This window comes from Magnolia sinica, chromosome 10 (genome assembly GCF_029962835.1).
Source record: "Magnolia sinica isolate HGM2019 chromosome 10, MsV1, whole genome shotgun sequence".
NCBI classification, from domain to species: Eukaryota; Viridiplantae; Streptophyta; class Magnoliopsida; order Magnoliales; family Magnoliaceae; genus Magnolia; species Magnolia sinica.
In genome coordinates, this window is record NC_080582.1 from 79,607,856 (window position 1) to 79,632,745 (window position 24,890).

A 24,890-nucleotide genomic window follows, 5' to 3' on the forward strand; every position below is an offset into this window, starting at 1 on the left:
CCTTCAAGGGTAGACCTTAGTTTATGATCATCTAAAGTGGAACCCACCTTTGACTACCCATCCCACATAAATATGATGGTATTGAGCATTGATCGTAATTCGTAGAAGGTCATATCAATTATGTCGACCGTTCATCTTGTGGAGCCCATCTTTGATTGCTTATTACTTCTAGGAATCCATTTTGAGCCGACAATCCCAACCATCCCTCAATGGCTATGAAAATGGGCAACCTACATTGATTACAATAAAGGTTTGATCAATTATCTAGATTGTCCATCATGTGGTTCCCACCTTTGATTGTCCATCCGTGGTAATAAGATACTTTGACACGGTAATAATGACCATCCAGGAAATGGCTATGAAATTCAATATCCATATTGAATATACTAGACATGGTCTAGCTATTTATCAAAGCCATCCATCATGTGAGGTCACTTATGATTGTCTATCCCTCTTAAAAGGCACTTGATATGATGATCCTAGCCATCTAATCAATGGAAAAAACTGAATGGTCCATATTGTTTATAATAAATAATGTTGGATTAATGTCTGGATGGTCCATCATGTGGGGACCATCTTTAATTGTGCATATTTCCCAAAAGACAGTTCGATATGATGATCCTAACCATTAGATTAGTGGCTAGGAAAGTGGGCAGTCCATATTGATTTTGAAAGAGAAGGTTTAATCATTGATCTAGATTGTCCATAATATGGGCTCGCCTTTGATTGTGATCCCTCCCAAAAACTGTTTTGGTTGGATGATCCTCAACACTTGATCGGCTAGGAAAATGGATGGTCCATGTTGATTATAATACAGTAGCTCCGGTCATAGATGAGGATCCTTCATCATGTAGGGCATACTAGATTTCCATCTTAATTGTCACTTTGATATAATGATCCTAACCATTTGATCAAATGCTAGAACAATGGACCTCTAGATTGATTTACAATGGAGAAGGTTCAATTGTTGAAGGACCACCTTCAATTGCATGTCAATCGTAAAAATTACATGGATTGAAAATCCTAACCATATGATCAGTGAGAAATGAATGGTTTACATCAATTATGCAACTACATAATCAATGGATTTTGCTAATGTCCCCACCTTCACCGGGATATTAATGGTGTGCCTGAAGCTTTTAAATGGCACATGGAGTAACCCATCATCGATCTGAACTGTTCAGTCATTTATAGAACTAGAAGCAAGCCATGGTGTAAAAGTCACACCAAGTAGATGATTCTATTTTTATTTTTATTTTTTAAAAAAAAAAATTTACACGCGCGCACACCCCCACGGACATGCTGTAGTGGGATTTCATCACCTATGGATACTCAAACCCTTGACCTGGTGTTGAAACACTCGAGAGTCTACCACGGGAGCAAGAGTAAGGATCCTAAGCATCCAATCAATATCATGGAAAACAGACAGCCGAGATTTGAGCATAGAAACGAAATAGGTCCGATCATCATCTTGAAACATCTGCTAGATGGATTCTACTCCATGTTGCTTATGATTCGAAAGTAGCATTTTGGTCTGATGATTGTAACCATATAATATATGGTTTGTAAACAATGGATGATTGTAACAAATAAGACTCATTCAAAGGGTTAGGATCATATGGAGTGATTTTTGCACCATGGCTTGCTCCCATTGGTACTATTGAATGAATGGTTTCGATCGATAGTTTAACAGGTGAAGAAAGGGAGGAGGGTCTTTTAATCTGAGTTTAAATTTTGACCTAGTTAATTTGTTCAAGTGGGGCCTACATTTTAGTGAGATAGGACATTGGTTATTTTAACCTAGTTAATTTGTTCAAGTGGGGCCTACAGTAATGCTTTAACCTAGTTAATTTATTTAAGTGGGGCCTACATTAATGTTTTTCACAAAATAAAAATAAAAATTCAGGAACATTGATCATACACACATAGTTAGTTTCGACCTGATATCAAAACATTGGTAGCACTACACCATTATTTTTATTTTTATTTTTATTTTTTAACAGAGAAAGGAGTGCCTGTGGTGCACTTACAAAGGCTGCTGGCGAAATGAAGCAATGGTGCATTACACACTCATTTCATGTAACCATGTGCAGGCAAATTCATGTACTTTAGCTAGGGGATATCTCTCTCTACTATATGACTTGTTAGTATTCTTTCTATCGCTGTTTTAGCTCCCTTTTCTTTCTACTTCTACTAATTGCATGTTAATCTATATGACTTGTTAGTATTATTTCTATTGCTGTTTTAGCTCCCTTTTCTTTCTACTTCTACTAATTGCATGTTAATATATATGACTTGTTAGTATTCTTTCTATTGCTGTTTTAGCTCCCTTTTCTTTCTACTTCTACTAATTGCATGTTAATCTCAGCCGTTGGGCTGCTTGTTGGGCCTTAAATCGTCCAAATCTTGATTGTGGATTATGATTTATGACCCTTTTTTGGCATTGCTAGGACAACTTGAGTGTGTGAATTGACTGAGGTGGTGTGAGTTGCTATGATTTCTTTGGGCTTAATATTTGGTCAATTAAGAATCTGGACCAGTGGTCTGGTGGCCCATCAAAGCACGAAACCAAAAATGTATAGCTTGTGCTGACATGGCATGAATGCAGGATCACACTTCAATCTATGTGTCCTATGCGGACAAAGATTGGGTGGTGTTAATAACACCACCCCTTATGGTGGTGTGGTAATGCCTTGGGTGCTGTGGGGCCCACTATGAAGTATGTGTTTTATATCCACACCCTCCATCTGTTTTGGCAGCACATTTAGGCCTGAACCCAAAAATGAAACAGATTTGAAGCTTAAGTTGGCCACACGACAGGGAACATGGGGGATAATGACACCTACCTTTGAAACCTTCCTAGGGCCTACTATGATGTTTATTTGCCACCCAACCTGTTGATAAGGTCACACAAACCTGGATGAAGGGAAACAAAAATGTCAGTTTGATCCAATACTTTTGTGGCCCCAAGAAGTTTTTAACGGTGAGTATTCAATCACCACTGCTTTCTGTGCTGTTGCTCCAATTGATCTTTGGATGTGCTTCATTTTTTTGGTTCATGCCCTAAAATGAGCTGGAAAAACGGATGGCCGGCATTTACAAAAAAACACAGACATTAAAGTGGGCCCCACAGTGCTCAACACATCACCTCCCCTGGCAAGCGCACCCGTTGGCTGGTTACCGTATTTCTAACGTTCCATTCCGTGATGGATGGACCTTTCGGATAAGGCTCATTTACAATGGGGTCCACCATATCAATGTTTCGGATCCCACATGAATTTGCCAAGTTGTCCATGTGCTGGTGCGCATCTGTGCATCTGTCTAGAGCTTGAAGATGAGTCTGTCCTCGTATCATTTTAAGGGCAGGAGCCCAAAAAATGAGGTAGATTGGAAAGTTTATATATAGCCCCTAAGTAGTTTCTAATGGTAGGCATTCAATTCCCACTATTTTTGGAGGTGTGTTCCACCTGCACTCTAGTTCAGCCTCATCTTTCGTCCCCTTCCCTAAAATGGTCTGAAAAAAAAAAAATGGATGGCATGGATATAGCACATATATCATGGCGGCCCCCACCTGATATGAGGTTGAGTTTTGCCCTATTTTTCAGATGAAATTCCTTCTTTAAACCAAACAGCAAGCATTTGTCGTAACTCATGGTGTGGTGTCAAACTGGATCGGGTCCGACTTGAGTCCGGGTTTCAAGGGACTCGTCCGTGAACCCTCCGTACTGATGTCGGTACTGGAAAAGCTGTGGGCCCCACCATGATGTATGTGTTTTATCTCCATCTATTTTGCCAGCTCTTTTTAGGGCGTGAGCTTAAAAATGAGGCGGTTACCATAGGAAAAAGGTGGATTGAACGCTTACCGTTGAAAACCTTTCAGTGGTGACAGAAGTTTTGAATCAAGCTGATATAAATGTTCTTTTCATCCAGTTTTACATGACTTTATGAACGGTTGGATGGCAAATAAACAGTGCTGGGGGCCCTAGGAACGTTACAGCAGTGGACGTCATTATCCCAGTGCTTCTTGTAGTGTGGTTCAATTGAGCTTTAGATCTACCTCATTTTTGGGCTCGTACCCTAAAATGAGCTGAAAAAATGGATGAACGGCGTGGATGACACGTATACATCATAGTGGGGCCTACGCGGCTTATACACTACACTACCGACGGTGGTGGAGGTGTCACTATCGAATCCGAGTCCGGCCTACAGATTCAGCGGTCCATCTGGTTTGCGCAGTTAAAGGCCTACAACCTAGTCCAGGCCCATTTACCTCGTATAGACGTTGCGATCTGCCCTACCAGAAAAGCAAAGGGGCCCTACGTTCACATGGGTCCAAACGGTGTGGGGTACACCTTGATGTTTATGTTCCATCCAAACCCTCCATCAGATACTTCCACTTGGTTAGGATCAGAATCCAAACAAAAAACCCTATTCTAAAACTCAGGTGGACCACACCATCAGGAGCAATGGGGAGCAGGCGTTCACCATAAAAAATATTCCAGATGCATGTGGGTCCTACGTGCTCTATATAGACCACCCAATCCATTCATCAGACACTGGATAAGAGTACGAATAGACATCGAAACATCAGGACATTTCACCTCTCATATGGGCCACACCACTTGAATTTTGAGCTTTTGGGCATGATTTAACAACGTTTCCTCTTTTGTGGCCCACCTGAGTTTTTGAGCGTCGTCATATTTGTGATGTTGGGTGAACATGATGCGATGAACCAGATGAAAGTTTGGATTCTACCAAAGTGCACGGTTTGATCTTAAAGAAGCTCTGATGTCTATGAAATCACATACGCCCGGATGTATGTAATCTTTCTGCACCAGCTCTTGCCGTACGAATTTCCAAGTGAGGGCAGATGCGGACGGGAGCGAATGAAGTGAGACCCCGGTCTCATCCAAGACGGTGCGGCCCTTACTGTGGGGCCCAACTTGATGTGTTTATTATGTATCCACACCGTCCATCTGTTTTTCCAGATCATTTTAGATATTATACAGAAAATGAAGCAGATCAAATTATCAGGTGGACCATAAGAATTTTTAATGGTAGGTTGTTCAATCAAAACTATTTCCCATAGTATGGTACACATGATATTTTGATCTTCTTTTTTCTGCGTAATTCCATATAATGATATGGAAAGACGGATGGACCGTGTGGATACATAATACAAACATTAAGGTGGTCCCCCACGGTAAGGGACGCACTGCCTAGGGTCAGGCCGGGGTCTCACCTAATCCGCTCCCGATGCGGACGGTATAGGGAAATGATATGGTAGAGACGTTTCTATCGTAATATGATAGAGACCTCTATCAACCGTCCACATGGCTGAGGAGACGTTGGATGGTGACCGTTCATCTAGTGGGGTCCACACAAAATCCTATCCATCGCTTCCCTTTTCTCTGCTGAAACTCGACCATTGAATAACGTTATGTCCTGCTGTCCGTTTCAATTCCACAAATTGGATTTGCAGGATCACCCAATTTATTCAATTTTCTCAAAAGTAGGCCATCCATAGTAGGACCCACCAAATTAACGGTCCCGATCGAGAATCTCCCCTGCCATGTGTATGGCAATTTGGGGCGGATGGTAGAAGGAGAGTAAAAAGATGGCCGAGCTTGAAGACAAAAACGAACTCACCAAGTCAACATGTCACATGTGTGAGAGATCGAGGATGTTGCGTTGGTGGGTCCAACCGGGCATGTGCTTTTCCCCTAAAAATCAGACCGCCCCATGCAAGTTGAATGTACACCGTCTGTTATCCTTTTCTGTATAGCTGTCCATTTCTTCGTACGTCTCTCCCGCCCAATAAATTTCAGCCAGAGCTTTTGAACTGCCCAACCAGTGTCCGGATCCGGCACACGAGTGCCACACGGGTGCATGTGTTGCTTTTGTCTTTGGCGCTTGCTGGAGCACCGGAGGAATGGTGTTGTGATGGACGGATTCCTTGCACGTGGGCCACAATCTCTGGTGATCTAGACCGTTGATCTTATAGTAGCCGCTGCAGATGGGAGAATGACAAAAACGATCCAAATTGAAAGATCCCAGCTGTTTAATATTGGCCGGTTTTATAGACAGTTGCTTTAATTTTCTTATTGATTGAAGGAGCAGAAATATTTCATCTTGGAGATTTTTGTGGAATCCTCCATCCACGTTACGGCCTAGTAAATGAACGCTCCGGATTTACAAATACGAGTTTAACGGAACAAGATACAAGCTACGATGCACCATGCTTCTGTAATTCTTGAAACAAGGAAAAAAAAAAAAAAGGTCACTGTGGACTAGTGTCCAACGGTACAACAGCATGTTCGATTTGCATCGTGGTCAACTCTCGTGTATGATGTGGGTCCCACGAGCATGGGTGTCCTATTCCGTGATTCTTGCCATAAATGTCTAGTTTTTGTTAGTGGGCCACCTGGGTGAAGCAGATTCGACTGTTGAATGGTCTTTTAGGTGGACCACCTATGTCAGTACTAGTGGGGCTTGAAAGTTTGTAGTGGGATCATCGGTGAATAATTTCTATCGACCATACTTTAAAAAAAATTTCAAATTAAAATTTAAAAAAATGGAGATTCCTTGGACAATAGCTGGATTGATTGATGAAGATTTTTTGGATTTTTTAAGGACCTTTTAGTGATTGATTTGACTTATTAATATAATAAACTTACAACTTACAATCTTATCTTATCGAAGCCTAAGTACTATTTTTGGATCTTTCTAATTGATATGAAGAATTTCTTTAGGCCCATTGGTGGGCCATTGGATGTTTAGAGCCGTCCATCTTGACTAGACTATAAGATTAGCTTCATAGGCCACAAACAATGCTAGCCATTCATTCTATATAGATTTTTAGTGGTTAACATTCCGAGTCGGCATTTGAGGTGCTCTGCCCACAATGTTTCTTCTTCAGTCTCCTGCACGAGGATAAACTATAGCAGAACACGTCAGACATTGCATTAAGCTATTCAAAAGACCCGGTGTTCGGTCCTAAGTTTAGTAAGAACTCACCCGAGTCCGGGTTGAGCCAGGAGGACTGGCCCGAGTCTGACTCCGGGTTTCAAACTGGATTAGGTCTCACCGAGTCCATGTTAACTCCAATGAGTCTTAAAACCATGTTTGGAATTCCATGAACAAGAACAAATTGTATTATTAGAAATTAAGTGGACCGTGTGTACATGGTTTATTTATCCATGTTGGGCCCTAATTGAAACTGGGATGGGCGTGATGAGGTTGATCACTGTCTTCCTCAAACGGATAACTACTCTGAATCCATGATGCTTCTTTGGACTTCTCATAGAAATTCCTCCAATTCGTGAGTAGAGATAAAAAATAAAAATAAATTCTAAATAAATTGAAAAAATTGATTGATGATAAAATTGAGTTTACAATCCCTTAAATAGTGATATGAACCTTGGTAAGAAGTTTCAGAATCAAACTCTCTAAAATTGTGACTTACTATAAATAGTAAACTTACTATTTATAGATGGTCATAATTTCCACTGGACCTCATGATTTTTGGCCAAAAATAGTATGTGCCCTATTTGGCTTAACCATGCTATTCATCTAATCTTTTAAAGCACTTTTCAGGTTGGACACAACTCCTAAAGCTCAAAGGATAGAGAGTTATCATCAAACTAAAACTTGTTATAAATATTAAAAATAAAAATAAAATAGATTTTCCACCATTCATCGGATGGAATATCATAAATTTGGTGTGGTCAACCTGGCGTAATTGAGTTGGGTAGCTAAAGTAGCTTCTCCTACCCAAAATCATATATGGTATGTCGAATAACTAATTTTAGTTTGCAAAATATGCATATTTTAAGGTTCTTACAGTCCGAATTACTTTGCCTTCGATCGGGCCTTCTCTGTCCATCTTGGCCATGAAATTGTCGGTGATCTACTCTACACCACTTACTCATGATAAAGTGGATTTTAAGTTGATGAACATGGCCCACCTTGCAGACTAGGAGCTTCAGTTGTCCATCTTTAAGGTGAGTTATTACCATATGATATTTGCTTGGGCTCGGGTCGAAGAGTGTCTAGGGCTGACCCAATGCTAACAGCCGAGGCCAAGCTCCAACGAGATAAATGAACCAGGCTCGCTTGGGGCTGGGCCTACTGACCAAATTCCAAGCCTTCAATCTGTAGCCGCCGAGTTGGGACCATGGATTACCGACTTCTCCGAGTTGACTCAGAGTAGGTTGAGTCTGAACTAATTTTTGTAACACAAGTTACCTCATATCCCTGACTCAGATGAGTCACCTCATGATACACCCAAGTCGCTACTTGACTCGGGATCGGACAAGTCAGTAAGCCCCAAGACAGAAGACCACGATCATGGGCCCACCTGAAAGGTCTCCGTGTTGGCCCAAAACTCTTCCCAATGTGAACTGGAGTTGATCTGGGTCTTTATTAGGCCCGCCCAGTTACAACAAAGACCATGGCTCAGTATGTAATATGATGGACTAGAGAAGTTCATATGCCAGAAGGTCTATTCATCAGGTAGTGCCTTGGGAAAGGATGGAGAAGGTCCACTCATTAGGTGGGCCAACATTGGTCCACTTTTTAATGACATCGACTTTTTCATACACATGGCAACTTGATCATTGGGTCAGTTTGATTTTTTATTCAGAGCATTTTCAAGATGGCCCACCATGATGTGTGATCAGATCTATTATTTTAAAGGAGAGCCTGACAACTCAAATTTCTTCCTAGAATGGTTGCCAGCCATTCGATGCTTTGCAAAATGGTATGATGATTGTTGTGTAGGCTGTAACAAGGACTAAATGGATCGACGGGTTGGATTTCTTCTCCATGGTGATCTTACCACATTGAAAAGATCTTGTCCTTTGAAAAATAAAAAAAATCAAAGGCACACCACTTGGGGTGTGTTTGGATGCACTATTCAATTAAGTTACAATTGTTAATCTAATAAAATGGAAATGTCCGAATTGTAGGTACCTTCCTTAGCACTAACATTGAGTAGAATAAATTTTTGGGTTTTTTCTTCTTGAACATTTGCAATTCATTTCGTTTATGCATCCAAATGCATTCTTAATCAATTTTATACATTCTTTCTATTTCTTAATGAATCTCTAATGGCATTCCTAACCCCATCTGATCAACTGATATAGACCGTACATTAGTGGTGAAGTAAAAAATCACACTAATTGGACCATTCTAACCATCCGATAAACGCCTAGAAATGGAATGTTAGATTGTTCATTTAAAAGATTATCCAATCAACAATCATATACATTTATTTCGTTGGATCCATCGTGAATTGTTTATGAAGCGTCACTTTCATCAGGTCATCCTAAACGTCCCAACCATTGCTTGGAAAATGAATGGTTATAAAAGATAAGCCCATCTTATGGATGGATTTGATCACCCTATTGGTATTTTTTTATGGAATACCATGAAATGTATGTTGGGCCTAATGAACAGTCCAGATTGATTGATCGATCAGGTGTCCTAGTGTCTCATTTGTACTCAACCCCACCACAATTTAAGAGAATCCAAATGAATGAGCATTGATAACATACACCCACAATATTTCTAGCCCTCCAATGCGACACCATGTTCACGAAATTCAACCTGTGCAACTGGCATGAAAATCTGGCCGATCCACCCATCAGGTGGGCCATCCCATTGATTTCATATCATGGCCCACCTGAAAAGTGGGTCGGCCTGATTTTCGTGCTAGTTGATCATCGTGTTGTTTCCCACATTCTGCATGGCTTGGATGTATTGCGCATTCGATACATCAGCCGAAGAGACAGTGGTAAGCTGCTAAGCATGCAATGGTTGCATATAATCATAACTCATTTTTCTAATTACATACACACATCTTTTGAGTAGTGAAATGGATTTCCTAGCTTTCACAAGCATCAAACCACATGTGGATGTCACCCATTTCCTTACACAATTCAAGTCTGCATGGATCTGAGGTTTGGCCTTTTCCCATTACAAGTGGCTTTCAATAAGCCATCCTCCATGTCTTCACCAAATACAGTACAGACACGAGCACATGCCCATATGATGATGCTTCAGAAGGCATGCATTTGAGTTGCTTTTCATGTTACACTTGCTCATGTTTCCTCTCATAGCATGATTTTAGCAATGAATTTGAAATGGGCCATCCTCATCTCCTCCATTGAAGCATTTCTTGATGAAAAAAGAAAGATAAAAATATTAAAATGATCAAATACCATCACCAAAATGGAAACACGTAACGTGCCTTTCTTTCTTTGGTAGGAGATATTGAGGGTGTGTTATTTCTTTTTTCTTTTGGTAGGGGAACAAAATGCCTTTCTTTCTCATACATGGCTTTGAAGAGAGAGAGAGAGAGAGAGAGAGAGAGAGAGAGAGATCCAAAATAAGATAACTTCTCATTATAGAATTTGGGCCTAGAAATGCATGCAAATTGAGAACAGAAAATATGGCTTAAGTAAAAATGAGGGAGAGAAGGGTTTATAAAAAACTTCTCATTATAGAATTTGGGCCTAGAAATGCATGCAAATTGAGAACAGAAAATATGGCTAAGTAAATATGAGCGAGAGAAGGGTTTAAAAAAAAAAAAAAAAAACTAGGGTTGCATTTAGATCATGACCATCTCTAGAGTGGAGAAAAATAATTTGTGATGTTAGAATTTCTACTCCTAATGTAATCTCTAGAAGAGAAAAACGAAAAGAAAAACCCTAAATGATATGACTTTCGTTGTGGAATTTAAACTTAGAAATGCATGAAATTGAGAAAAGCTAACTTGGGTATAGTCAAAATGAGGGAGAAAAGGGCTTAAAAAAACTAGGGTTGCATTGGGTTCATGGGCATCTCTAGTGGATAAAAATAATTTGCGATTTTAGAATTTCTAATCTGAATAGATTCTCCAAAAAATGGGGTGGGTCTTTATTGATTTTGAAATTCTTCTGAGAGTAGAATTCTTAAAAATCATTAATTATTTTTCTAGCAGCCCTAACCATGCAAAACAAAGCCAATTCAAAACAAATTCTCAGTAGAGAATTTAAGAAATTGAGGATAATGAAATGGGAAGTTTGTCATCCCACCAGCCTTCAGGATCCAAACTTTCTATCAGTTGGGTCACTGCTCACCTTAAGAATCAAATCAGACCAGGCAAGCCACAATCTACAAATTAAACAAGTCGAATGCAAAAACAAATTTTTTTTTTCTAGCCATCCATTTCTTATGAACAAAACACTATGGCCTACTTGTGTAGTGAAATGGGTGATGTTTTAAGCAGAAGATCTAAACAATGTGGCCCACCCTGATGGAAAGTCCCAACCTTAGCACGAGTCTTTATACTAGTAAACTTCATAAAAATCAGTGAACCAGTATCAGAAGAAGGAAAACCTAATAATAATAATAAAAGAGGTGAAAGCTAAGCTTAAATAATATTTCATTTGTACATGCCAATATGCCATCAATATTATCATCTCGTGATAGGATTTTTTTTTGTTTCTTTTTTTAATATTGAGATTTCTCTCCTTCACATTTCTAAGAAATTGAAAATTAAAAAAGAGCTGCTTGTAGATAATCTTACTTAAGATTCGAAAGCTCAAAAACGTTGGCCAGACGTCGCATGACATCGACCTGAGCTCTGAGAGACAGAATGTAATCTATAGTCTCATCCAACAAAGAGAATTCATCCATGGACTCTCCTCCTGGTATGATACATTTCAGCACTTGGGTCCTTTTCTTCACAATCCTCTTCGCGATTGCACTTGCTATCATCCGCCGGGGTGCACTCTTCCTTATCCTACGCTGGATGTAGCTCCTCTTCAAGATCTTCTTGCTCCTCACCATCTTGCACGCGACCGATCGGCCGCATGGCTTCTCTGTCATCCTCTCGAATTCATTGCCCAAGATGTGCCTCATAAGGGTCTTGTTCTTTTCTTGTTTGGAGACATCAGTAATTAGGGCTTGGCTCCATATGGCACCATTGCCGGCGAAAGCTAGTGCGACGTCCGACGAAAGCTTGATGGCATTCTTTCTTTCTGTAAGGCTCATGTTCTTGGAGGAAAAATCATCATGTTGGAGGCCCACCAGTAGTTTCTTGAGGAAGACTTTCTTGAATGAGTTTGAGACTTGCATGGCTGGAATGAAAATTGAGAAAGACTCACAAAGGAGGTAGAATTGCTTTCTATATGATGTGGGTATTGTTTGAAAGCATGGAATTTATATGGTTATCTTGTGCAATCTCAAGAGAGGAGTTCAAAACAAAAAAAAAAAAAAAAAAAAGGAAGATAAGCTATTGAGATGAAACGGGTGTTTGTTCAAATGCATGAAAAGTGGATGATTTTGATGTGTAATGGTAAAGAGTCCTAGAGAAGAGAGGAGAGGAAGGAGAGGTTTTGGATTGAAATGGGACCGTATGGTTTACTGGAATCTCATTCAAAGATGCAAGCTTCTTTATATGTTTCCTTAGCTAGGAGATGAGATGTTGGGAGGGGATGATATGTATGTGTGAATGCATGATATGGACTCTTCTTTGTTTTTTGTGTTTTTTTTTTTTAATTTTTCAATTTTGAAAAAAATTGCAGTAGGGTGTTTGAAGGGTCTACTGAAGAATCAGATGCACCGAAAAGGGGAGAGAGAGAGAGAGAGAGAGAGAGAGAGTAGAAAAACCATTTATTTTCTCAAAGGGAGGTAGTGGGCCTTGAGAACAGACACACCACATGCAAGCACATGCTACGTATGGCCCACCCCCGTGACATGTAAGGAAGAAAAACAAACATGGTAGGCTAAAAGGAAGAAATCAAATGATAATCTAGCCTAGGAAATGGGTCTCGGTCTTTAGGGGTCTTTTCTTTCAAATACTATATATATATATATATATATATATATATATATATATATATATATATATATATAGAGCGAGAGAGAGAGAGAGAGAGAGAGAGAGAGAGAGAGAGAGAGAGAGCATGCTCACCTATGCACCTATACACGTGCGCACCTTTGCACACGTGTCATGAGTGTTTAATTTGAATTGTCCATGTGAATTTTCACTCCGATCTAAGATTCTGGAAGGCTATAGCAAAGAGAAATTCAAATCAAGGGAAGAAACTATTTGTATTTTTCATGGCCTACCGAAGTTTTGGATCAAAGTAAAAATTCGTACTATGAGGTTTCATGAGATTCTGCTTCATGTGGACCATTCAAATTTGTGAGACTCATCATATATGATTTCTCAAAAAAGTTTATAGGTAGTATGTACAAACTGGTAGCGTTTCCGTGTGTGTAGCTCATGGGAACTTCCTATGAGGTCGAGCTGTGTGGCCCCTTGTGATGCGTGTCAAACATCAACACCATGCATTTGATGGGTCCCTTTTAAATTATGAGATATAATGAAAATCAGCTGTATACGGAACTCAGGTGGGCCATACCATCTAAAATCATGTGAAGACATGCCTAAAACATATAAAAGCACTTCGTGGGGCCCACATGAAATTTGCATGCATTTGAAACTTGGTCTGACCCCTCATCCAAGTGGGGCACACATAATGGATTGTCTGGATTTGTGAACCACATCTCGGTGGGCCCAACAAATGATTATGAATGTTTTAATGGGAGGATAACCCTCTCAACTTTTGTATGTGGTGTGGCCTAGAAAAGCCATGGATTGACTTAACTTTTAAGCCCGAAGCCCACAATGGAATAGTGCATGTGACTGATGGGGTAGATGTTTGACACGCATGCTCACACAGCTCGACCTCATGGAAAGTTCACATGAGGTCGACCCGATAGAATCATTTCCCACACACACACACACACACACATATATGTATTGTAAACACCTCCATCTAATTTTTACAATTGTAAATAACTCCCTGGTTTAAACTGTTGCAAGTACCTTCCCTCTGCTCAAGAGGCTGGGGGAATCTGCAACAAGTAACAATAATAACCTTGCCGTATGAGTTTGTTTGGCAGCATGTGAGGCCCACTTCTATATATTAATGGTATCCAACCCATCTAGCAGTGTCCCCACCATAGTTGGACTCTCAGAAAATCAGGGTAATCCAATCATGAAGTGGGTTTTACTAAAAAAATAAATAAATAAAAATAAATTTATATAATGGTCCACCTGGTGGGTGGGTTAGCCTGATTTTTGAGATTTCTCATTTTCATCGTGACATTGTCATTGGGATGACTTACGTGGACCGCAATGAGCCCACGCATCTACAACTAGTTATTTATAAGATAGGGGTAAAATAGTCAACTTTTTGAAGATAACAGCCTTGGAAGGAAGATAATTGCAAAATACAACCATAGGTGGATGTGTTTACAAGTGTCAAAACTAGAGGGGGTTGTTTAGAATTATTTTTTTTTTCACTTTTTTGGCTTTTTGGTGAATTTTCCAAATGCTAATGTATTAAAGGAAATTGGTAGCACTGATTTTGTTTCAACTGGCAATGCATACAAGGAAATGGGTCCCTTTCTTTTCTTTTTTTTTTTATTTGAAGCTTTTTATTTATTTATTTATTTATTTATTTATTTGAAGCTTGATAGGTGATGGATCTTGAATTTTAAGCTCTCTTCTTCAAATCCAATACAAATTAAGAGATGGGTCATGATTCTAATTAGTGATTTTGAACCGTCCACTGCATAAACTACTATGTGCGTTGACCACCATCTTTTAAACCATTGTGGCTCGACCACCATACACTTGGAATTCATGTACTGTGGTGATCTAGACTGATCATTCTAAATCATGGGCCCGCCGGAGCATTAGTAAATAATTACACTAACCAGATGATTTTATACCTTCTAATCTTAGCCATTGAATATTGACCACTAGCCATTTTATCTTTAATGACCCATTTGATGTCCACCAATTGGATGGTTATGTTCATTTAATCAGCATAGTCATATGCTGGATTCAGCAATGTGATACGCCCTACATTTTGGACGGCCTGGATTGATGTGCACTTGGAAAAATGGTAGTGAACTCGCAGGAATGGACCTCTCCTTTTTCTTTTTTCTTTTTTCCCCATTTCTCAAGGGATTACGAAAAGATAGATTGGCAGGATCCGGAAAGCATGCTGAAACTGGTTGGGGCCCACTTGAAAAAAGGGTCTGAGCAATGCCTTTGTGAAATCTCACATGGTGGCCACATGGCCCTTTTAAGCGCTTGAGTCGCACAAGCCGTTGGCTTGTTCCCCACTTTATCAAACTCATCCCATACAAGTACAGATCTCTACTTCATGCCTATTTCTCGCCTCCCTTTCTCATCTCACGATACATTGAAATCTCGCCTGTTTTCCTACCAGTACGCAATCGAAATTCCTCTGATGCTTGGGAGGCCGTGCAACAATAGGCTATGTGGGCCTAACTTGGTATATGTATGTGAAATCCACTCCGTCCATCAGCTTTTATGGATCATTTTAAAACTTATGATAAAAAATCAGACTGGTTCAAAACTTGAGTCGGACACACTACAGGCATTGAAACGGACTCAGATTCGGTACTGGTCGGTGCTGTGGGACCCAACATAATGTATTTGTTTTATCCATGCCGTCCATTCATTTTTTCAGATCATTTTAAGGCATGAGATCAAAAATGAGACAGATCTACACTTTAGAGGGACCACATCACAGGAAACAATGATTATTGAACACTCACCATTAAAAACTTCCTAGGGCCCACTGTAATGTTTATTTTCCATCCAACCTATTGATTAGGTCACACAGATATGTATGATGGGCAAACACAAATATCAGCTTCATCCAAAACTTCTGTGACCCCCGAGAAGTTTTTAATGGTAGGCGTTCAATCACCACTATTTCCTGTAGTGTGGTCCACCTGAGACTTCGGTCTTCCTTTTCTTTTTTCTGATAATATCTAAAATGAGCTTTCAAAATGGATTGACGGCATGGATAAAACACATAATCATGGTGGGGCCCACAGCACAGGGGTCACTATCAAATAGGAGTCCCACTAAAACCTTATTGGGACAACGGGGGATTTTTTTTTAATTTTATTTTTAATCACGCTGGTATTTGCATTTTCCCTTCACCCCGTGTGTAAATCACGTTATATGATTGAATGGATAGAAAATAAATATCATGATGGCCCCAGGAAAGTTTGAATGGCTAGAATCCCATCCCCATTGGATCCTTGGGCGTGCTTCAGTAGCACTGGTACGGAGAGCTTAAGGGGATCGAACCCGGCCCAGTCCCAAAAATTAGTGTAATCCAATACTCAGATGGTCCACACAACAGGGAATATACTGATCAGAAGGAAAGTTCGGCGTGTTGTGTACGTATACTTGAGGGCATTGGAATTTTCAGACAGTCCATATGAAGGGTCAGGCCAAAATTTACTGTGTTTGGAGACTCAGGTGGGCCACTTTGAAATTCTAAGAGTTGGCGAGCTGGGATTCATCACAGCTCATATCCTTTATTGTGGCTTACTTTAGTTTTGGAGGGCTGAGTTTTTGGTAGTATGGATTTTTCCAATGTGGCCCATCTGATGGACGGGTTGGATACACATGCGAGCCCCACATCTGGCATTGTATACCGTGCCATTGGGGCAGGCCGGGCCCTTATTTCCCCTGGTGGAGTACAAATGAGTTTTGAACCTGCTTCAATGTTGGGATGATGTCTTAACATGAGTTAGTAAGAATGGATAGATGAAGTGGATGTCACACATACATCATTGTGGGCCACACAGCTACTTGGAATCAATGAAAACTTCTAGTGGTACAACTTCTTGTTTCCTTTGGTGTGGCTCAATTAAGTTATGATAGAGTTGTATATGAGTTGAATCAAGCTCGGTACAGATCGGCTCAGCTCGATCAGGAGCTAACCCTAGCTTGAACTCGGCTTGGCTCAGTCCTCATGCATAACTAGCCAACTCAGCTCGACCTGTTGCTAATCCCAACTTAAACTCGGCTCGGTCAGCAATTCAGGCTAGTTTGAGCCAAGTTTAAGCCTATGAGACGATTTCTCAAACACAGAATATATCTTCAAATTTTCACAAAATGTAAAACAATAACAACAATTTATAGGTATTTCATCAAACACTCGGTGTGCAGTATCTAAATCAAGATATGATGGTAGTTTTATAATATAATTTTTTTTTTGAAGTGATTTGTTTCGTATTCATTCCTTCCTCACCACCAGCCGATCCCACAGAGAATGAATACACATGAAATAGTACTTCATTGAGTCATTTCAATATATATCAAATACTCGACAAGTAGCATCAATATCAAAATAATCAAGCCACCGAGCTGATTCGATCCGAGTCAATTTGAGTTGAGGTTCGATCCAAGTCGAGTTGAGCTCAGGCAAGCTCAAACTCGTCTCGAAATTTTTTCGAGCTCCAAAATCTAGCTCAACTCGGTCCGAAATCAATTTCAAGCCAAGGCGAGTTGAGCTTTTCCGAGTCGAGTTGAGCAAGCTAACCAGCTAACTCGACTCATGTACAGCTCTAAGCTCTCAATCTTGCTCATTTCTGGCATCACGTCCTTAGCTGATGGACGAAGTGGATTTATGTTCGCATTACTGTGGACCCCGTAACTTCATGTACCATTAGAAGCTTATGACGGTAGTTTGCCCCTTTTTTCCCTCTATACATGGCCCAGTTGAGTTATGAATCTAGTTCATCGCTAGAATCATGTCCTAGCATGAGCTAGTCACAATAGATGGATGAGTGGATGTCACACAAGCATCGCTACGTGCCTCACAACATTTTGTTGCATAGACTCTCTCCAACAAGGATGGTGGGAAATGAGGAGACTCATGTCCATTGGGGTGGCAATCGGTCAGGTTAAGGCTAAATCAAATATGGTCCTGGCCAGTCACCTTAGCTCGGCTCTTGCCCTAATGGACTAAAGAGTCTTCTACTCGACCTTCACTCTAGAGGACCAAGCAAGGCTAGGCCAGCCCTCCAAGTTAAGAAGATAAATTATATAGTCCTCGAGAATAAGGATTTTTTATTTTTTATTTTTTTTTCTAACATACACGCATTCACCATTGCATACTTTATATTGGTATTTGAATTTGAATACTTTAGGGCTTGTTTGGGCATTTGGATTTGGAATCCCTGGATTCGGAACCCCCGAGATTAGAAACCTCCTAAATTTACAATCCTTCCAGTGTGTTTGGCACCTTGGAGTGTGAATCAACTTTAATCCAAATGTACTTATCCATGATATATTTATAGGAGTTTGAATTTAATTACTAAATCAACTTTAATATCTCTAATTAGTGAGACATGAAATTTTTGACATAACGGTTGTGATAAGCCCGCTGAAATATATGATTTGCTTGAAAATAATGAAATTCTAAGTCTTTGATGGGTCACAACCACAATATCATGTTTGAGTGACTAACCAACGATTTTTAATCGTTGATTTACATGGACAATATTTGGACGGTACATGCTGGACAATGTTTAGATGGTGTTGATTTACATGGACAATGTTCGGACGGTACTGATCATCATTAGTGGGTCATGTGCCCAATAGAATGATATTGTATAGTGACACACATGTTACATTCACAACTATAGAAATGATTCTATGTGTAATCCAAGCGCTCGCCGTAGATTACAAACCCCCTCAAAGAGGGGATTGGAACACCCTGAATTTGAAACCCCCGGTTATTTTATGCTACCAGACAACCAGGGCATTTGAAACCCCTTCAAATCCCTTCCAAGCCACTGTGCCAAATAACTCAATGTTAGAACGCAAAATATCTATATCACCACTGTGCTGTGCATCTAAATCTCACTAAAATACAAAACCTATAGCAGTAGTTCCATGCACATGCTTATGTAGGATGTACTAGGAAACATGATCGTCAGGTCCTAGAAAGCGGATCATTTATGATTGACCCTAGCGCAGCCCTAGGGCCAGGTTTAGTGGCCCAAGCCCTAACCCTTGGGGACAAAGCATCTGTCATTACCACCCCTGAAACCTATCTTCTCCTACAGTAAAAATGGTTGATGCTTTGGTGGTGTATAAGCTCCCATACTTATGCGGTCAGGTCAGCGACGGTAGGCATAATGATCCAATATGTTCAAGCAAGCTGGCCCTCAATAGATGGCTTATAATCCAAAATTAACACTGTAAGGATGATCTTAATCATCCATAGTGTGATCATCAAATGGACGGTTGATGTGAAAATAATCTATGACATTAGGGAAAAAAATCCGCTAATCAGAGCGTATAATCGACAGATCAGTCAGGGTTTTTTTGGTGTGTATGGCCCATCTGCAGTGGAACCCACAATTTGGATGGCATTAGAACATCGGCTGTCCGCATGTGCACAGATAGTTGATACTCTTGATGACTATAAAACAACTCTGCTGAATAACACTGTCCCAGATGCCAGCACCATGCACGACTTCGTGGGAAGCTGTCAATGGGTTTGCAGGGTCAGATGTCCGGATTCGTGGGTGACTCCTCCACCTGGTCAGTACAGGAAATGCTACGTAGCCCTACTTTGATGTATATGTTTCATCCTCATCTGTTCGTTCCATTTTACAAGCTCATTTTAAGACATGACCCCAAAATTGAGGTGATCCAAATCTCAGGTGGGCCACACTTGAGATTTTTGTGTTTTCCTTCATCATCCAGGTCAATGGTTTGATTGGCAAATAAAAATCACAGTAGTTCTTGGAAAGGTTCTAATAGTGACCGTTCAATTACCATTGTTTCTTAGAGTGTGGTCCACCTCAGATTTGGATTTTTTTTTTTTTTGGCTTATGTATTAAAACGAGCTGAAAAAATGGATGAACGGTGTGGATAAAACGTATACATCACGGTGTGATTTACAAAGCTTTTTCAGCACCCACGTCGGTAGCTACCGAATCTGATTCCCAAAAGTCCGCAGTGACATCTCCTGTTCTAGGTCGGTACTGGAATGGTTGTATAGGCCCTAACCCTGTTGAGTGTTTTATCAACACTGTTCATCCATTTTGTCAATTCATTTTGATGACATGAGACAAATAATTGAAATAGATTCAAATTTAACACTGTCCATCCATTTTGCCAACTCATTTTAAGGACATGAGACAAAAGATTAATATAGATTCAAATTTCAAATGGATCGATCACGGGAAAAAGTGGTGATTGGATGCCCACCATTAGAAGCTTCCTAGGGCCCATTGTAATGATTATTTGCATCCAACCTATTGATTAAGTCACATGGATTGAATAAGGCAAAAACACAAATTTTAGGGCCGGTTTGGCCACCTGCATTAGATGGGATTAAGCTGGATGGAATTGAAAAAGTAGCATTAAATGCATGTGTAAGGTATTGTCTTTAGATTGGATGTATCACATGCTTTTTAATGGCATGTTTGGAAGACATGGAACTAACTTCTATCCCGCATGATTGGGGCCATATCTTGTTTGGGAAAGAGAGGATTGCAAAAATCCGGCCGGTTAATATGTCACGATAACAAAGCCAAAGTGGGAGAGAGAGGGAATAGAGATACTCTGAGAGATAATGAATATCTGTACGCATGCACACCGTGATGAATCACCTTCCATCATAGTTGTTCCCTCAATCCAAAATGTTCGAACCTTGTCTACAGCAGGGATGATGGCTCCGACGGAATTTTGAGTATTTGGATTTTGAATTTGGACTGTTGAACTTTTCATTTTTAACCGTTCATTTGATGGGTGCAATTGGATAGTGTTAGAGACTTGTTCTTTGTCATTTTTTGAATTATGCCTCCATTCGACTCCACAGCATGGCCCACCCAATTGGATGGTTTAGGTTGGGGTTAATGCATAGTAGTTCCAAGAGTGTAATGACTTGTGCATGGTTATGGGAGCCATGGTGGGCCAGGTTATACAAATCAGTCCTTTGAAAATAAATAAATATAAACGTCAATCCAGTGCATTACATCTCAGGTGCATATATTGAGACACTTGGAGGGTCAGATCATCAACATGGGCCGTCCATCCACTCCATTCCGTACTGGCCTCCATTCTAAAATCACACTACTGTGATGGTCATGATCTTCACTATCTCATCAATGGATCGCAAAATAGATGGTGAGAATCAGTTAGAACTTAGATGTCCTGCCTTGTCAAATAGCAGAAGTTCCATGCTCTCGAAAGTTGCACCGATTGCACAATCCTTGCTATCCAACCATCGAGTTGAATCAATGGTAGATGTTCAATTCACACTGTTTCTGATTGTGTGGTCGATTTGAGCTTCGGAAAATTTTCAATTTTATGGGTAATGATCTAAACTTATCTTCTAAAATGTATGGACTGAGTAGATGTAATCACATACAACACTAGGGGCCCACGTTCATGCGTCATACCCAAATGAACGTCACTCTGTATACACGGCAGCGTAAGCGGTCTAGCCTGTGGTGAATACGAAGCGTCGCCCACGGGATTGCAAAACTTTTCCTGTTGACACGAGGTATTGGCAGGAGACCTGATGTTCAATATCCCGGGATGAAATATGGTTTCCAAACAGGAACGTACGATGGATATGGCAGGCGGCGGAGTGCAATCCCACTGAATCCCACCTAATGCAGGTGGCCAAACGGGCCCTTAAGTTGATTCAAAACTTCAGCGGCTCTAGATAAATGTTTAATGGTGGGTGTATAATTGCCATTGTTTCCTGTGATGCGGTTCACTTGAGAATTGTGTTATAGGTATAAGTGTTTCTGGTTAGAAGTATAAGGTCAGTTCAGATATGTGTGCACGTTGCATGGTCAGTTGGTAGTAGTCACAACCAAGGAGCTCCTCAACGACTAGATAATGGTAATCCACTGTATGAGATATGTCCACCTAACGGTAAATATGAGATATGTCCACCTAACGGCCCTATTTACCGTGAAATGAGTGCTTCCACCTTCTTTAGAAGAGCATGAACACCGAGCTCTCCCAAGGCCGTTCCCGATGTCCTATCTTGTATGATAAGATGAACAGGATAGTCATTCGAGATGTCGCTTGTTTTACCAAGGAAGGGAGCTCAGTCTCAATATTGTGACGTGAGCTGGTTGGTAATACGATCAAGATGATCAACCATAGTCGAACTTTCAAAACTCGAACATTGCCCACCAGAGGGCCTAGGTCGGAGATTTCCTTCTCAGGACGACTGCATTAGTTAGCTCGGCTATTCGGTCTCGGCCTCGGTTTACCACCACGCAATTTCAAATCGCATCTACTTGATCTTATCTCCACTGAAAATCTCCCAAAATGGTTGAGAAACGTACGTTGAATGCACGCCCATGATTAAGGGGCGTTTCTATCCACACAATTGACTCTATGAAGTTATAAATAAGTATTCTTCCAGTGGTGAAATGTATGCACATATACACCAGTTTATGCACCAGTGCGCCCTTATCTCTATTGGACCCAGTCTTGCTTGATTCTGACTTTAGGCATCAGAGGGTTCCCTATTATATCTAGGGTCTTCTTTATCTTCTTCGTGTGCAGGTGTTCAGAGATCCAGCAAGGTTTAACCTAGTTTCTGGATCAACAAATTGAATCTGTTCATTTTTTGGTTCATTCCTTAAAATTAGTTGAAAACGTGAATGGACGGCATGAATAAAACACATACATCATGATGGGCCCACAAGGCTTTTTCAGCACCGACCAGAACCACGGACCCTACTTGAGGGTCACTACTCAATCCGAGTCCATCGCGCTTGGCCCAAGAAGAGCCGGTAGTGGGTCCCATGTCGGGCTTGTAAGGCTTAATATGGGCTATTGTCTAAAGCCGGATAGTGGGCTCGTTTTTGGTTTGGAACGCTTTATTATACTCAGCCTAAGCTGGTCCAACTATCTTTATGGCTGTGATTGTCCAATCCCGGGCATGAACTTCAATCCTGGGGTTGGACGGCCTAAATTCAATCCTGTAGGGATCCCATGCAACAAAAACTTATGTGGGGCCCACAGTGATGTATGTGTGGAACCTACTCGGTTCATCATTTTCACCTATTCATGTTAGGAGATAAGCCCAAAAATAACCGATTCATGTTAGTCAAAGGAAATAGATTGAAACAAGGCACGTTGGTGCAGTACGGGGGTCATGTTGGAGGGTCACAAAAGCTCTATCTTGTCCTTCCACCTATAACGGTCCCTATATCCATAGAAATCTGTCCAATTGATTCTAATAGACTGATCTAGTCCTCTAACGCTTTGTCGATCTGACCATCCATCTGGACTTTTCCCATGCATCAGATCTGACTGTCCATCTGGACATTTCTGTTGGTCAGATCCGACCGTCCATCAGGATGCTTCCATTGTTAGTTTTGAACCGCCCTTTGGTGAACTTCTCCCATCCATCTAGACTGGATTTACGACAGATTTGGGATGTTCATCTGGATTCAATTCATGACAAAAATGGACCGTCCATAAGAAAAACATTCATGATCTGGGTGATGTGGTCTAATCGTCAAAATCTCATCACACACGAGGGACACGTACTGGGAGTGTCCATATATAAGAGGGCATGCTATCATGCCTAACCTTGATAGCCTTAGCTATTTTATTTCAACCTTTGATCCTAACCGTTCATGTGATGTTGGTGGACTAATCTTACTGCCTATTAACTTAAGTACACATAGCATAGCATGATACCTAGGTAGCATTGAACGGATCACTTCTCCTTGTGGACCTTGATCTTCTTGGATTGTTGGGACACTCATCCATTCAAATATGTATAGGGTATTCTCCATGACTTTAATTAAATTCTCAGTGGCACATGATTAGATTGGATGAATGCGGACCTTAGTGGAAGTCTAAGTGTACATGCTCATGGATATTAAAAAGTAAGGATACGATGGCCCTAATTACATCACTGGGATCTAGAATTTAAGGTTGGGTATCGGTATGGTTGTAGCAAAGTGAGTTGATGAATATCAAATCAAGAGTTTTGTGGTTTATATTAGAGTTCTCCTAGCACTATAATCGAGTGCTCGAAAATAGTGATGATAGGATACTCCCGACCACTTATCATGATAAGCAAGGCTCGGCCTATAGGTTTCCGTCGTCAAAGATTCATAGTCGACTGGATTTAGGGGTGAATTATCAAGACAGACTTAAGAGGCAATATGACTTGCCATCAAGTGGACAAGCAGTGTGTCACAATTTCATCCCAAAGGAAGAGTTGTAATGGTATTCTAGGTTGCTCTTTAAAAGTGTTAATGAAATAACTCTAGTTTATCACTCTATTTCTCATGATACTAAATTATGTAGGTATCCTATTTCAATTCTTACACCCCGCTTATTATATTTTTGTGTGTAAATTTTTTTTGCATTTAATGGATCGAATATTTGTAACTAGAGTTGTACACGAGTCGAGTTAACTTAATCAACTCCCTCGACTCGACTCAGATAAGCTCAACTTGCCTTGGCCAGAAATTGGATTCGGACCGAGTCAAGCTGGTTTTTGGAGCTTGAAAAAAAATTTGAGCCAAGTTTGAACTTGCTCGATCTCAACTGACTCGAATCAAACCTCAACTCGAATCAACTCAGATCAGATCAGCTCGATGAGTCGGCTATTTTAATATTGATGTCGCTCATCGAGTGTTTGATGAAATGACTCAATGAAGTGTTTTTTCAGGTACGTACATTCTCCGTTGGATCAACTAGTGGCTAGGAAGGAATGGTACAAAACAAATATATATATATATATATATATATATATATATATATATATAAATATATATATATATATATATATATATATAAAGCTTTATATTATAAGACTGCCTCCAGATCTTGATTTTGATGTAATACCCGTAGTGTTGTTACTTTCTTGCATTCTGTGAAAATTTGAAGATGCATTGTATGTGTTTGAGAAAATGTCGCATAGGCTCTAACTCAACTTAAATTGGCCCGACCTGCTGACCAAACTGAGCCGAGTTACCTAGAC

The 24,890-nt window shown here is 40.4% G+C and overlaps 1 protein-coding gene across 1 annotated transcript; it reads right to left on the reverse strand.

Annotated features, from left to right (window-relative positions):
• Positions 1–11,366: 11,366 nt before the first annotated feature.
• Positions 11,367–12,796, reverse strand: LOC131217104 (transcription factor IBH1-like 1). Its single transcript, XM_058211861.1, has one exon. The coding sequence runs from the start codon at positions 12,121–12,123 to the stop codon at positions 11,569–11,571; it is 555 nt and encodes a 184-aa protein (XP_058067844.1). The 5' UTR covers positions 12,124–12,796; the 3' UTR covers positions 11,367–11,568.
• Positions 12,797–24,890: the final 12,094 nt, after the last annotated feature.